Genomic DNA, 14,075 nt, shown 5'->3' with positions numbered 1-14,075 from the left:
ATCTTTACACCACTCAGCTGTTACCTTTGACACATACTGTGGTAATGATCAGAATGTTACTTTTCTTCTGTCAAAAGCATGGCTAACAAAGCAGGCATTACCTCTGTCCCTTTAAGAGCTGTACAGCTGCATTTTTAAGTGAAGCCGTTTAATTTTCTGTTAAAAACGGAAGGAATTTGAAGTATAAAAGAAAGCAGCTGGAAAATAAAGTTGCTAAATAGTTTTGCAAATGTAGGAAGAAGTCTGGGCACACCCAATATGTTTGCCTGCCTATGTTTTAATAAACAACATGCTATAAAAGTGTAAGCTGTAACCGGCTTGGATTATGCTGTGAGAGGCCCATTGTGTTTGTATAAATGAGTAACAGAAGTGTCCACCTTTTAACAGAAGGAGGGACTCTTGATCTCCGGCTGGCGTTACATGTTGCTGAGGTTTAGATAGTTGTTTAAAAAAACCAACCAACAAAATAACAGCTCCCCCCCCCCCCACCTGCAGCCTACCAGCTGTTTTACAAATTTGCAGAATTTGCTAAGGTATGAAGTTCAGGAGCAAACCTGTTCTAGCATCCCTCCACAAGAACAAAGTCAGTAGGAAGCAGCGTAAACTATTACAGCTTTGAGGCCTTTGCAGCTGGAGCTGGAACCGCACTTGCTGTTTGAGCCCGGGCTTGGGAGCAGACCTGCCTGACAGTCTTGGGATGAACACTGGCATTCCTGCGCTCAGTGTACGAGCTCCAACGGTACGCCTATAATGTCTCTTCTTGTATAGGTCAGGCCTTTTTTCCTTCTGCAACACTTGTGCCACTCTATGAGATGCATGTTAGTGGAGTGCCCTTGCTACAGGAACTCTTAGTGACTTCTGCGGCTGTTTGGGCAGGAGGCCATGGTGACTGCCTTCATGATTGTACCTTACTCAGGGGAAGGAGGTGACAAATTTAAGCCAAGGAAGTAAAGCAATGTGTACTCTGAGATAGCCACAAGTGTGCTGCACTTCTTCCACAGTTGCCTAAGAAGCAAAAATGCATACACCAAACACTTAATTTGCTCTAAATGCTAGCTGGGAAAATGTGAACTCTTCTCACTGTGTGTTCCTTAGTGCTGGCAGACTCTGTCCTGGCACAAAGTTCCTGCTGAGGTGACAACTTCGCTCTTAACAATGCTCAGTGTTTACATGGGGCTTTGCAAACATTTAACTAATCCTTGGCATTCTTGTGAAGTAACTATGAGATTGGTATCAGGGCTTTTTATAGAAGCAGAAGAAAGGTCAAACATAGGGCTCGTCAAAAATTCAACCAGCCTTCTCAAAACCTTTTTTTTTCTCTGTAACTAAATGAAAACTATCAGATTTCCCTTTATGTTTTTTTCTGAAAAAATTAAGGTTTTGGCTTTTGACAAACAAATGGTTTGCAGGTAAGATTGATGACTGTTCTTCTATGATGTTTTCTGCCAGAGAAATCCTATTATTTTCCCCAACACCATTTACTTGAGCATTCAGTCCAGTCTTCAGTAAGTTAAAAACATGGGCATACTGTTGCAGGTTTTGACTCTCATGTGCATCAAGCAAGTCAGAAAAAGAAGCATCTGTCAGATCATTCACTGACATTCTATCTGCTCTTTACCATGTTAAGCCCTTCAGCACTGACACGATCCCTCTGTACACTCTTGCAAGAAAAGCAGGTCAGGCCCTTCATTAGGTCTTCCATGGCACACCTAATGCTAAGCTTTTCTGTAACATCCCAGTTCCTAATTTTAAGATCACAAGAGCTAAGAGATCCTATATCCCATGGCTTATACAGCTCAGTTCTTGTTGGCATTTGAGTTACAACAATGAAGTTTAATTTTAAAAACAACAGGAGGCTGTCTCTCTTTCCAGCCTAGGTGAAATACTTTGGCTTCTAAGTCTTCAACCAAACACCAGTGATTTTAAGTTTCCGAAAGAAGGGGAAGTGTTTTGTTGTTTGGTTTTTCTTTTCTCTCCAGATTAGCTTCTTAATAGTGATGTACATAAGTACCTCCCAATCTAGCTGCGAAAATGCTTTGTAGGCTACTGTCGTATCTCAGTGCAATTTTATTTGTTAATCCACAGCTGTCCCTGTGTTCTGCTCACTCTGAGGCACTATTTTGTACATCAAGTAAGGACTCCAGATGCTATTCTGACAAGAGGCAATTTTCTCTGCAATTCACAGAAATTTTGTTTCTCCTCTTCTGCTTATCCTAGAAACTAGTTTTGTAGTTCCCTCGTTCTCTGGAACGATGCATGGTTTTGGTGTTGCTGGCTCTAAAACAGAGCAGCATTCCTAGTATCTAAGGCTCAAACTTAAAACCCAGCGCCACACAAAACGTGACACCGGAGAACAAATACCATAAGGAAGGAATATCCGATCCACAAACTGCGCCAGCCTTCAGGGCAGTGAGGAATAGAAGCTTCTTGGCTATGGACAGCAATTGCCACAGCTGGGGCCTCACAAACGGAGCAGCGGCTGATATATGGCCTAATCTCGTCTTCTGCCACAGGCATCATTGGAAGAGGTGCTGTAGTTGAGAGCCAGTAGGATTTATCATTTCGACTTGCATAATAACAAATATCCCCAGGGTTACAGTAGAGGAATGGCATAGTACTAAAACGAGCCAAACATGAGCCAGCCAGCCCTGTTAAAAGAGAAGAAGAAGAAAAAAAAAAGAAGACATTATGGCAATCATTCTTACAGAAGACAATGCATGCTTTCAGTTTCCTGCTCCTTCCCAAACACGTGTCAGTAAAACCCTGCAGCCCAGAATGTTTTCCTGGCTTTACAGGTCCCCTTGAACAACACTAATGATATGCAGGAGCTCTCTCAGGGGCACTTTATGCAGACATACAGTTTTTATCTTCTCATTTTGGTGTTTCCTAAGCCCATTTACTAAAGTCCCGCCTGACTCTTAAGCTCTGTGTATTTATTTATTTTTGTTGGTTTCATCCAGAGAATTGAGGATGATTTTCATCCAGATGGAATCGAGGCTGCTGCTAGCAACACCTGCACATACCTAGATCCTGGTTGTGTGCTTTCTCTTGTCCTTCGAAGTACAGTAAGCTGTATCCACTCCAGAGTTTGTTCATGCCAACTGGGCACATTGGCTCTTGGTCGGACTGGCTGTGTTTCACCAGCAGGTAGCCCATGCTAATGCTGCGACCCGGCATGCCTGGCAGCCCGGGGCTACCGGGGCGGCCTCGCTGACCTTAGAAAGCCAGGGGAAAAAATAATACAACTTACGTTTGTGCACCCACAAATAGTCTGATGCTACTTGATATTCCAGCTAGGCTGCTGATGAACTAAGCTTAATTGCATGATGCCTCTTCTTACGGTAAGTTATTGTTAAAAGAGCTGTAGTTCTAGGATTACAGCAGTTGCTTTTGAAGTAGATTGGTGCTGGATCAGGCACTATCAGAGCCACAGAAAGGCACATACAAAGTTACGATGAATTTGAACATACTTTGTACAATACAGATGAGCATTTTTCCTTTAAAACGTTTTCTTAGTCTAAGATTAACCAATGGTTTTTTAATAGGTTGCATTTGCTTCATACAGTTAAAACTATGCTCTGCAAATAACCTTTTTCTCTGTGTACTTAGCCAATTAAGATAGTAATCATTCTGCTCTTTGATTGGATAAGTGCACAGCTATTTCTTTTACAAACACATTCCCTTAAACATCATCTATCCAAAGACCACCTACTCAGCCATTCATTTCCGCAAATGTAGCTGTTAGCAAAACACTAGGCTGAAATACTTGAGAGGAAACCAATATACAAATACACTCACATCAAAATAAGCATGCTCAAGAGCAGACTGACATCTACACCTATGGAAACGTATCCCAAAAATAGTGCTTTAAGGTAACTGTTACAAGTTAGTTAGTTGTCCCTTGTGAAAAAGCTGTGAAAACAGAAACTTCCTCTCTCCTCCCCTCCTCCCCATCCAGTGATGTACTAACTACAGAACAATTTATGGAGTGAAGCAGGAAAGAGGGAAGGAAGTGCTGTGTGACATCTCTTACCTTCAAATCCCACTGGACCCTGAAACCCTGTTGCTCCTTGTTCACCTCTGGAGCCAGGGGGAGCTGGAATGCCATCTCTGCCCTGGAGTCCTGGCTCTCCAGGTGAGCCCCTGAAACCTTGCACCAACAATGGTTATAAGCACAGTGATTGCAGAGATATCAACGTGCTACCCCCTTTGTTCACATGTTCCGTATGTTTGGTCCTATCTGCCAGGTTTACCAATTTACACTAAAGGCAAGATGCTGAGGTTCTTGCTCAGGCAAAGAGCACTGGCTTCATTGGAAAAAGTTGCTGGGATCAAGATTACATGACCACACAGCCCTAATCTTTCACTTTTGCTACCACCATGCACCTGTGATGAGGTTTGTAGCAAGAGGTGCGCTGCATGGGGTCCACACATCACTAGTGCTACATTCCCTGGGTTGATAGCATGCCCCCAAGGATGTGCACTTTTCCACCAAAGACATTCAGTCTTGATTTAAGTAAGATCCATATCTGGTGTTGCTTTGGCTATGTGAGTCTTGTCAAAGTATTCTCCTGTTTTGCTTATGTTCTGAATGCTCGGGGGAGGAGGAAAGCCAAGCCCTAGCTCTGAAAGACCAAAATTTGACTTTCCTTTCTGACCTACAGAATTCAAAGCGGAAGAGAGCCAAAGCAGTGCTGTGGCAGCCTCACTCTGCTAAGGGAAACTGAGCTTTCACTCTGACTGTGCAATTCCTACCTGGATCACCTGGTGGACCCTGAGGTCCCATATCTCCTGGGCTTCCTTGAGGTCCTATATTTCCACGGGGTCCTGGTGAACCTTGCTCAGCAACCAGCCTTGGAGGATGAGGGGGCAGCCCAGGAGAGCCTGGAGGACCCTGAAAGCCTGTGATTAGAAGCAAGATGAGATAGTTTGATTAAAAAAAACCAGCAACCCTTTATTTTCCTGAATGTGCTTTCAACTACAGATATGTTGCTGTTACTTGGCTGCTTATGTAAGAGAGGGACTGTGGTCTGCAGCTCATCGCCCTGGGTATAGCAGCTGTATTTATTATACTGGGGGAACATGTGTGAGTATGGTGATTGTCTTCTCTTGGATAGCACACAGATAAGCATGATGCTACTGCTCCTTCATTTATGACACAGGAAGCTGGGAAGTTCCCCCCAAAACAGCCAACGGCTCTCTGAGGTGTGGCAACATCTTTTGGTGGGCTTTGACAGACACAAATACACGATGGCATAGATAGAGTGAAGGATTTTAAAGATATTTTTAAATATCCAGTATGTCTAGTCTGGAGGATTTGTTTAGATCAGGAATTCTTTTTTTTTTTTTAAATCCTGAAAACAGCTCTGATTTTGGAGTTGGCACTCCATACAAAATAAATTCATAAAGACAGAAAGTTGACTACCCATGTTAAATACCGCTGGAATTTGCCACGGGTCACAAAGTCACGCAGGTTGGAGAGGACCCCTGCTCAAAGCAGAGCCAGCTAGATCAGCTCTGTGGAGGTGCAAAATGAGTAGTTCAGAAACGAGTCACACATCCGACTGCACTTACCAGTTACTCCTCTATCCCCTTTGGGTCCGATAGGTCCCAAATCACCTGGAAATCCTACTGTGCCCATAAAGCCGATGACACCTTGTTCGCCCTTTTGACCTTTAATGAAAAATGACAGGTGGCATTATTGCATTTCAACACAGATCAAGTGAGTGCAAAAGTCGTGTTACTAAAGCTGCTGTAGTATAGGAGGTTCCCCTGCCTCTGGCCAAGGTCAGTGTCTCCTATCCTTACCTTTAGGTCCAGGGTACCCGGGAATGCCAGGTCTCCCTGCTGATCCAGGATCACCTCTGCTTCCTTTTGGGCCAGTTTGTCCACTCACACCTATTTGTCCACTTTCTCCTTTGCTTCCTGGTGGAGCTGGTGTTCCAGGCTGCCCCTGTAGTCCTGGGTAGCCTGTTTAGAGCACATACAGGTTGCAGTCTGTTTATACTTATGACTTGGGCACAGCGGAAAATAACAGTGCTATTTAATTGTATCGCATCAGGTTTTATTTCCTTAATTTAAGCAGGGAGATAATGCATAGTTCCCCAATAGGCTTACTCAGCACTCCTACTCCTGCTTTCAGGCTGGCATACCCTTCTGCTGCGGTGGCAGAGGAATTAGAGCATGAAAGCTCCCACAAAGCACAGTGTCATCTCAAGCAAGATTTCAGAAGTGGGGTGCCTGCTGAGATAGAACCTTCAATGAGCTGTTCCTTCCCCAGCAAATGCTCCACTTCAGTAGCTGCCTCCCTGCTTCATCCTAAATTGTCCAAGTAACTAGAGAGAAATCGGAGAGCAGGGAGTACCTGACTCAGTGCCAGGTGGTAAATAAGCCAAGGACTTACTGTTCTGTGTATCTTAGTGCTTCGGCTGAACATCTGGATACAAATAACTACTTCATGCTGTCTTGGGAATTATGGGAACAGCTTCTTTTTCCAGAATTACATACTGCCTGAAGCTAAACCTGGCAGGTTTCTCTTCAGTTACCTCTTCTGCCTAAGAAGACATTTGGACCTTGTTTCCGAGGAGAGAGTGACTTACTAACAAGGGGTTTGAGTGGGGCATCTCTCATGGTGCCTGTTGAAGCTGGATCACATGTGGATACAAATGCAAGATGCATGTGGTAAAGTAAGAGTAAGCCATGCCTGTCTCACCATTTGTGCTGGGAGGTGGTGTTCCTGTTCTCACTCTCCTGGCTGCTTCTATTTTTATCTTTTAATCCAATGACTGCCTGGGGAGTGGGAATCAGTATGCAGAGTCAGGCCAACTAACGTTCTTTTTCCATTTGGAAAGGCAGGTATTTTGTTGGTTTTCAACTGGTTTGCCTGTTGTAAGTTTTTGCCGCATTTACGTAAAAATTTCCATGCACCACATAAAGATGATAGTGGGACACTTGCAACTTCTGCTATAAGCTCTTCACAGTGGCACTACAGTTTGAAATGATTGTGCAGTCCAATGAGCAGCAGGTGTATCAGCCTTTAAATACTGAGACACACAGAGTGGCTGTTTCATATGTTTGAGAAAGGCAGGCTCATAGCATGGACTTTTAGAGAGATGAACTAATACTTTCCACTGTAACTTAGTTTGCATGGTAATTTTACACAGGAAAATTTTGTAAGTGATTAAGAAAATATTCTGTAGACTTGCAAGTCTGCCACAGACCTCTGATTTGGAAGTAGTCGATTAGCATAATGCATCTGAAAGTTGTTAGAGAATTCTGGTTGATCAAATCTGTTATTTGCATGTAAATCAAACCCTTCCATCAGGACAACCTGAAGGAACTGCCCTTTGCTTTTAAGAGGTCTGTCCCTATTATCTTATGTACCATTAGTTCTGTCCAACAATTATTCATACATTTTAGTGTGGCGTTTAATAGGGATAATTTTACTAAATCAAGACAGAAGTATCAATGCTGCTGCTAACTCAGTACTTACTCTTCTATAGTTGTCTGAGGGCACAACCTTGTACTTAATCTTTTATTGTTGTCTGAGGGGAACAAGCCACGAATTACCTGGCACTCCGTCTAGACCTGGGGAGCCTTTATCACCAGGGTATCCTGATATATTTGAAATCCCAGGAGGCCCTGGAAATCCTTCCTGCCCAGGAATGCCAGAAGGGCCTTGGACTCCTGAAAGGAAGAGAAGAAAGAAGTGCTGCAAGGAAAATACACAACTGCAATCGTAAGGACTCACCTTAGACTAAGGAATTGTATTTTCAAAATGGAAAACACCTGCAGTACCCACTGATTTTTGCTTTATTTTTTCAGATGGTGTTGTGGAGGTTTTTCTTAAAAGAACCAAATACTAGTTCTGTGCCAAAGCTCTCTGGATAGCTAATTACATCTCACTGTGTGGAATGCTAATGGTCTTGCGTCTGCCAGGTAAAATATTATTTCAAGATAGGAAGTATTCAAAATATTCTAGGTATATTGAAGCAGACAAGAAAGCAGCTTTGTTCTTCACTGTCCTGCAGACTCAGGGGTCACAAACACTTAGGGTATTTTGGGGGGTCAGTTAAAACCAAAAGTTTCAATCCAAGAAATTCTCTATAGATGAAAATTACTAAATGGCCAAAAATCTGGCCCACCAATGACAGATTATTCTTTTAGGTAGATTCAAGTTGTCAGGAAGCCACAAAAACCCTTTTGTTTATACTTTGAAAAAAATCTGTAATATTTAATTCTGACAAACAAACATGAATAAGTGAAATAGCTGTTTCTTCCAGTGCTTAATTATTGATCTCTGAATGGTGTTTGAGGTGGCACAGCATGTTAGTAACAACAAAGCATAACACAGAAGAACAGGAATGAGCCATTGAACCAAGTAGGCAAAGGCAGTAAGATTTTATATCTATGTTAGTTCTTAATCCTTTCAGAGCCAAATTTTGGCAGACTTTAAAAAAAACCCCTGAAATTAGTTGATTCATCCATAAGATCAGTCTGGTTGCTCCCTGATGGAAGAATAACCGGTGGTGAGCCATACTGAGATAAGTGTAGCCCACTACAACAAGGTGGGTTTGAGCCAGAAGGCTGTATGCTTACATTACACGAGGGGTGATGGTATGAGTAAAGCAGGGTGCATGGGAATAGAGCCCAGGAGGAATCAGTGGGACAATTACACATTGATGGACAATGAGGCTTTCAGAAGAAAAGTGAACATTGACAGATCTGCAACAAAAAGAAAGAAAGAAAAGCCATAGTTTATGTAACTGGAGCCTCATTAGAAATATTTTGGGAGCTGATGGCTGAGAGTAGTGACTGGCATTTGTAGCTTGCTGAGCAAACCGGGTGGTACAAGATTCTGCTACCATGGGGAAGGACCCAGGCTGTCCTGGAGGGGCTGGCTTGCCCCGCACTGGGCAATACACACCACAGTTTCTGAGCAAGGGCTGGCAGAGCTGCAGCACCAAAGAGTGACCTTCCCCACAGCATGAACTCTCCTACACAACTGTCTACACTATACTGCATTTTGTGACATCTATGACACCCACAGCTGAAACAAATAATAGGTAGATCTTCTTCTCTGGAATACAAACCTGGAACACCTCTGTCTCCCTTCTGACCCGGAGGTCCTTGACTGCCTTCCACTCTGCTTGGCTCTCCTGCTTCCCCTTTGTCACCCACTGCACCTGGGAAACCTGCAGAGCCATAGCCATCTGGACCTGTTGTGGAGTTGTTCAAAATTAAGACAAAAGCTGAAATGTTTCCGTGCATAACAATGTACCAGCATGCTAACATAGACGTATAGAGCATGTGTATTTACTTAATACATGAGTCTGTAATGGCTCATTATGGGGAAAAAAGGCCTCGAAGCTTCAATTTTGTAAGAGGAAAGACATTACAATTTCAAGTTGTTTTCTAATCCATCTGTGTGGCAGCATATATTGTGTGAAGTTGTTTGCCAGAGCCCATAATAGCAAAGCAAATTCCTCCCATTCCTAATGGGTTTTGGGTGACACAGTTAAAGTCACATTGCAAAGATCTCACTGACCAAACTCGTAGCCAACGCAATGGTGTGCCTGTGAACAGGCAGAATAAGAGACTCACTCACCTGGCGATCCTGGTAAGCCCTTAGTGCCTGGTAAACCATGCAGTCCGCTGATTCCTCTTAAGCCAGGCAAGCCTGTTTTAAAATTGCATTAATTATTATCCTAATAGTTTCTATGAGTCTATATGTATTCCTAGGCAAAAAATTCAAATGCTTGAATAAACACTATTCTGTGTTAAAATATTGTGTATTATATGCAAATGAATTCATAAGTTAATTAATACAATAAGCTTATGAAATACACCACACCATGTTTTTGTGATTGGCAAATTTTTTTATTGTCCAATAAACTCCCTATGAGATTTTTAATAGCTCCGATCAGTCTGGTAGCATGCTGTTAGTTCCAGTCTCACTACCACAATTTTTTTAATAACCATTTAGTTTTCCGAAATCTTCAAACCAAGATAATTAAGGCATAATTGCAAGCTCTAAATGTGATTATGACGAAGCTTTCTTCAGAAGAAATTGACTCTGTGTCATTTAAAAAAGCCAACAAAACCCTAACAAAATGTCTAATAGCTGCTGCTGCTGCTACAGGTAAAATTTATGCCACCTATTTGTACCTGTCAAAGTGTTAAGCATAATGTTTAAGCTAGACAGATATCTCCAATCAATGGCCAGAGCTCTGGAGGACAATTCAACCTCACAAAAATAATTGTCTGGCTCTGTCTTTACTGTCTATAAAGGCAGCCTTCATAACTGCATTGGCTTAGATTTGATGGAGATTCAGACAGATGAATCTTACTAAAAGCGGGGCAATTTCTGGCCGTACTGTAGAAAAATTCTGCTTACTTAATATATTAAGGAATTAGGTGGCAACCAATGAGATTCTGTATCCTGTGATACAAACAGCTTCATTTTAAGCTATCACCTGTATTTTGATAGCAGAATTCTCTGAGAGTCATTTATCCTTAAAACCAGAAATTGGACCAGTTCTCAGTTTTTGGTGATGATGTAGGACAAATATATTGTTTGCTATCTAATGCCACATTATAATAGTCTAATACTGTATATCACTACCTTGCTGCATTTTTTTTTTGTTTTTTGTTTTTTCTTCTCAGCTGTCACAAAAAAAGAAAAAAGTTTCCTGAAAACTGTTTTCCTGGTTGAGGGAGGTCATCAGCAGTTAAAGTGAGCTCAGTGGAGATCAGTCCTTCAGAAGCCATAAATCAGAAAGCAACTGATCATAAATCAGTTAACACACCTGGACTTCATGAGGAAGAGGAATAAATATTTACTAGAGGGACCTCTGCCACTCTGAACTGCAAAAAGCCCCCTTTCTTCTTCACCCCAAAAGAACAATAGCAAGTGCTCACGTGGAAGTGACTTAATAGTTGAAGCTGTATGAATACCTGCTTGTCCTGGTAATCCAGGCCAGCCGGGAGTTCCCTTTTCACCTTGAAATCCAGGTGTCCCAGGGCTTCCTTGCTGCCCCGGGGGGCCAACCAGTCCCGGCAAACCTGTGCGACAATGATGAATCATTGCTAATGAGTGTCCTTAAAACCAATAGCCCAAAACACAGACTTGTGCTACCTTCGTTCTCCCAGGTAGCAAAATGAAGGCTTTCCCCTCCTAATGTCATTGTATGACACTGCACTGCTCATCCAAGTGGGAGAAAGTTAAGGAGAACAAAGGCAGGAGAGGCAAAGTGTAACAGAACAATTAATTAAACACCTCAGGTTTCTGACAAGCTCCGAAATACAGTGGGATCCTCCTATTAAAATGATAATTTTACTTCTATTGCCGGTTACAATAAGCAATTTCATTTATGTGTACCTCAGTTTCCTTTTCTGCCACATCTGTTTTTCCTTTCTGACTGGACCGCTGGTCTTACAAAAACTGTTTCCCTGTGAGGTACCTACCAAAACTACTCCAGTCTTGGCTGGAGCTTCTAAGACCTATAATTACGTAAAAAATGTAGAGCAACTGTTCTGAAAGAGCATTTTCATGATCCTCCTGCAATAAGATGTGTTCTTAAGCCCTGGGTTCATGATCTAGCCAGAGTTCAGATCCCTAGTACTCTTGCACAGCTGGCCAACAAGCCTGGCTCAAAGGCTTCATCACTGGGTTCTGGGGGATATTGACTTAATTTATGGCAGAAAAGAGCACTGAAAAGCCCACTTCCATGTAGTATTGAGACAGCATTAGAATACCTGAGTATGTCAGCATTACAACACTTTGACTGGACACATGATCACTATAAAAAGATCACTATAAAACTGGTATGAAGCAGAATTAGGCTTTTGAAATTTCCTCTTAGTAAGTTCTACTCCGAGTTCCACATCCTTTTCACTACTCTTTACCAACTTACAGAATGTTCAACATATATAAAAAACCTAATGACTTTCTTTTGAGGGAGAAGAGATTTTTCTTTCTCTTCTTAAACAGTTTTATTCTTTGAAGCATTAAAAAGAATATTTTACCTTTCTGTCCCACAGAGCCCGGGACACCCTGTGTGCCCTTGAGGCCTTCAATGCCAGGGAAACCAGGATCACCGCCTTCGCCTTTTTGTCCTGTGCTTCCTCTTGTGCCTGGGAAACCACAAAACCAGTATATTCTTTTAATAATCTCTATATGACCCTAAGCTAACAAGCATAACGTGAACTTGGCTACTGAATGGGTCCTGGTCTTGACACATAAAGACATTCTTTTAGTCAAGGTGCTTGCATAATCTGTGAGAATGAAGTTTTCCACAACATGATGGCCAAACCATCATTAAATTTATTTTTAAAAGCACTCCCCAAATTATGTGGAATATGACACTGATGTTCAAGCGTACTGCATGTGCAGGAAATTTTAATACATTACCTAACCAGCCCAATCCAAAATCAACCTGACTCTGCTATCCCATCTTCCATAATCATGGCCCAATACTGGTCCTTTTGACATCAATGGCAAAAAATTACAAAGAAATGTTTATCAGAGTTGCATGTGATGTTTGCTGCTGTAACTGTACCTTCAGTTGAAGAGGTAAACACAGCACATACTTATTTCAATAAAGAAAAGATGAACCTCTTCAGGAGCTGTCATGAAAACACAGGCTCAACAGTCATCAAAAGCCCATGGTAGGCTCCCCCTCCTTTCCTCTGTGGACTTTAGTATGTGAAAAGTAATACATGCAGAGCAACTGTGAAATTAATACCTGTTAAGCCTGGCACACCAGTTTCCCCTTTAAGGCCTGGCATTCCTGGTAAGTTTACAGTATCTCCTCGGTCACCTATTTAAAGCAAAAATGAACACATGAGCAATCAAGCTTTACTTTAAACAGTATTTCCTGTCGTTTCAAAGAAATTGCAACTTACGAAACAAAATTCAGCAATTATCATCTTTAAAGAATAAAACAGGAATAAGTTAAAGAAAGGAAAACATAAAAGTCTCCAGAACAACCACCCACCCTACCATGGGTGGATGTATCCATGGACAGTACACCTTGCATGAAATTAACCTGAAAAGGTACTAACCTTTTCATAGCTTCCCACAACTACAATATCATTCTGTCAGACTGTAAGAAGACTCTTTAAGACTGAAGACCCCTAAGACTCTTCAGAACTTAATGCTGAGCATTTGATGGGTAATGAATACAAAGAGTGCTCAGATAAGAGAAAAAACTCACCTATTTCACCGTGTGAGCCAGGTGTACCAAAATGACCTGAAATTCCTGGAACACCCTTTTCTCCCTGTCATATAATTGAAAACAGGTGTTAGTTAATGAGCAGCACTGTTTCAAAATACTGAAAAAAGGCTATTAAATTTACCATTTTTGAGTTTCCATAGTACTTTATAGAGTCATTTGGCTTAAATGAGTTAAACCAAACCAGTACAAACCAAGGGACAAGTTATGTTTACCAAGACTGAAGTATGAAATTGAGAACATCCTATTACATGCACATATATGGGTACTGAGTCCTTGTGCTGGTTTTGGCTGAGGTAGAGTTAATTTTCTTCATAGTAGTATGGGGCCATGCTCTGGATTTGTGCTGGAAACAGTGTTGATAAAACAGAGATGTTTTTGTTACTGCTGAGCAGTGCTTACACAGTGTCAAGGTGTTTTCTGCTCCTCACTCCACCCCACCCCACCAGTGAGCAGGGCGAAGGTTGCCCGGGGGACCGCTGCTCAGGGGCTGGCTGCGCATCGGTTGGTTGTTGGTGAGCAATTGTTTTCATTTGCATCACTTGTCTTTCTTGGTTTTGTTTCTTGTTATTTTCCTTTTCATTGCATTTATTATTGTTATTTTTTTATTTTATTTCCATTATTAATTCAAATTACCTCAACCCACAAGTTTTCTCACTTTTAACCTTCCAGTTCTCTTCCCCCATCCCACTACAGGGGGAGTGAGCAAGTGGTTGTGCGGTGCTTAGTTGCCAGATGGGGTTAAACCACAACAGTCCTGCAGTCCTTGATTTTGATTAGGAAAAAGTCCTATTAAAATCTAAGGGCAAAGCTACCTGAGAAAGGAGCATAGTTTTTGGC

The 14,075-nt window shown here is 41.9% G+C and overlaps 1 protein-coding gene across 2 annotated transcripts in view; it reads right to left on the bottom strand.

Moving 5' to 3' along the window:
- COL4A2 (collagen type IV alpha 2 chain) overlaps positions 1 to 14,075 on the bottom strand; it is a 149,638-nt gene that overhangs the window by 2,336 nt on the left and 133,227 nt on the right. For both annotated transcript variants that reach the window (XM_055701240.1, XM_055701238.1), the window contains 13 exons: positions 13,218 to 13,281; positions 12,747 to 12,821; positions 12,028 to 12,135; positions 10,957 to 11,064; positions 9,608 to 9,679; positions 9,093 to 9,218; positions 7,570 to 7,686; positions 5,809 to 5,970; positions 5,575 to 5,673; positions 4,756 to 4,902; positions 4,034 to 4,150; positions 3,024 to 3,215; positions 2,362 to 2,648 (listed from right to left, as the gene is read on the bottom strand). In XM_055701240.1, coding sequence (XP_055557215.1) covers positions 2,362 to 2,648; positions 3,024 to 3,215; positions 4,034 to 4,150; positions 4,756 to 4,902; positions 5,575 to 5,673; positions 5,809 to 5,970; positions 7,570 to 7,686; positions 9,093 to 9,218; positions 9,608 to 9,679; positions 10,957 to 11,064; positions 12,028 to 12,135; positions 12,747 to 12,821; positions 13,218 to 13,281 — 1,674 coding nt within the window. The remainder of the gene's footprint in view (positions 1 to 2,361; positions 2,649 to 3,023; positions 3,216 to 4,033; positions 4,151 to 4,755; positions 4,903 to 5,574; positions 5,674 to 5,808; positions 5,971 to 7,569; positions 7,687 to 9,092; positions 9,219 to 9,607; positions 9,680 to 10,956; positions 11,065 to 12,027; positions 12,136 to 12,746; positions 12,822 to 13,217; positions 13,282 to 14,075) is intronic.

Source organism: Falco cherrug, chromosome 2 (genome assembly GCF_023634085.1).
Source record: "Falco cherrug isolate bFalChe1 chromosome 2, bFalChe1.pri, whole genome shotgun sequence".
NCBI lineage: Eukaryota > Metazoa > Chordata > Aves > Falconiformes > Falconidae > Falco > Falco cherrug.
Note: the sequence above shows the minus strand (reverse complement) of the source record. Positions and strands in the feature narration are given on the sequence as shown.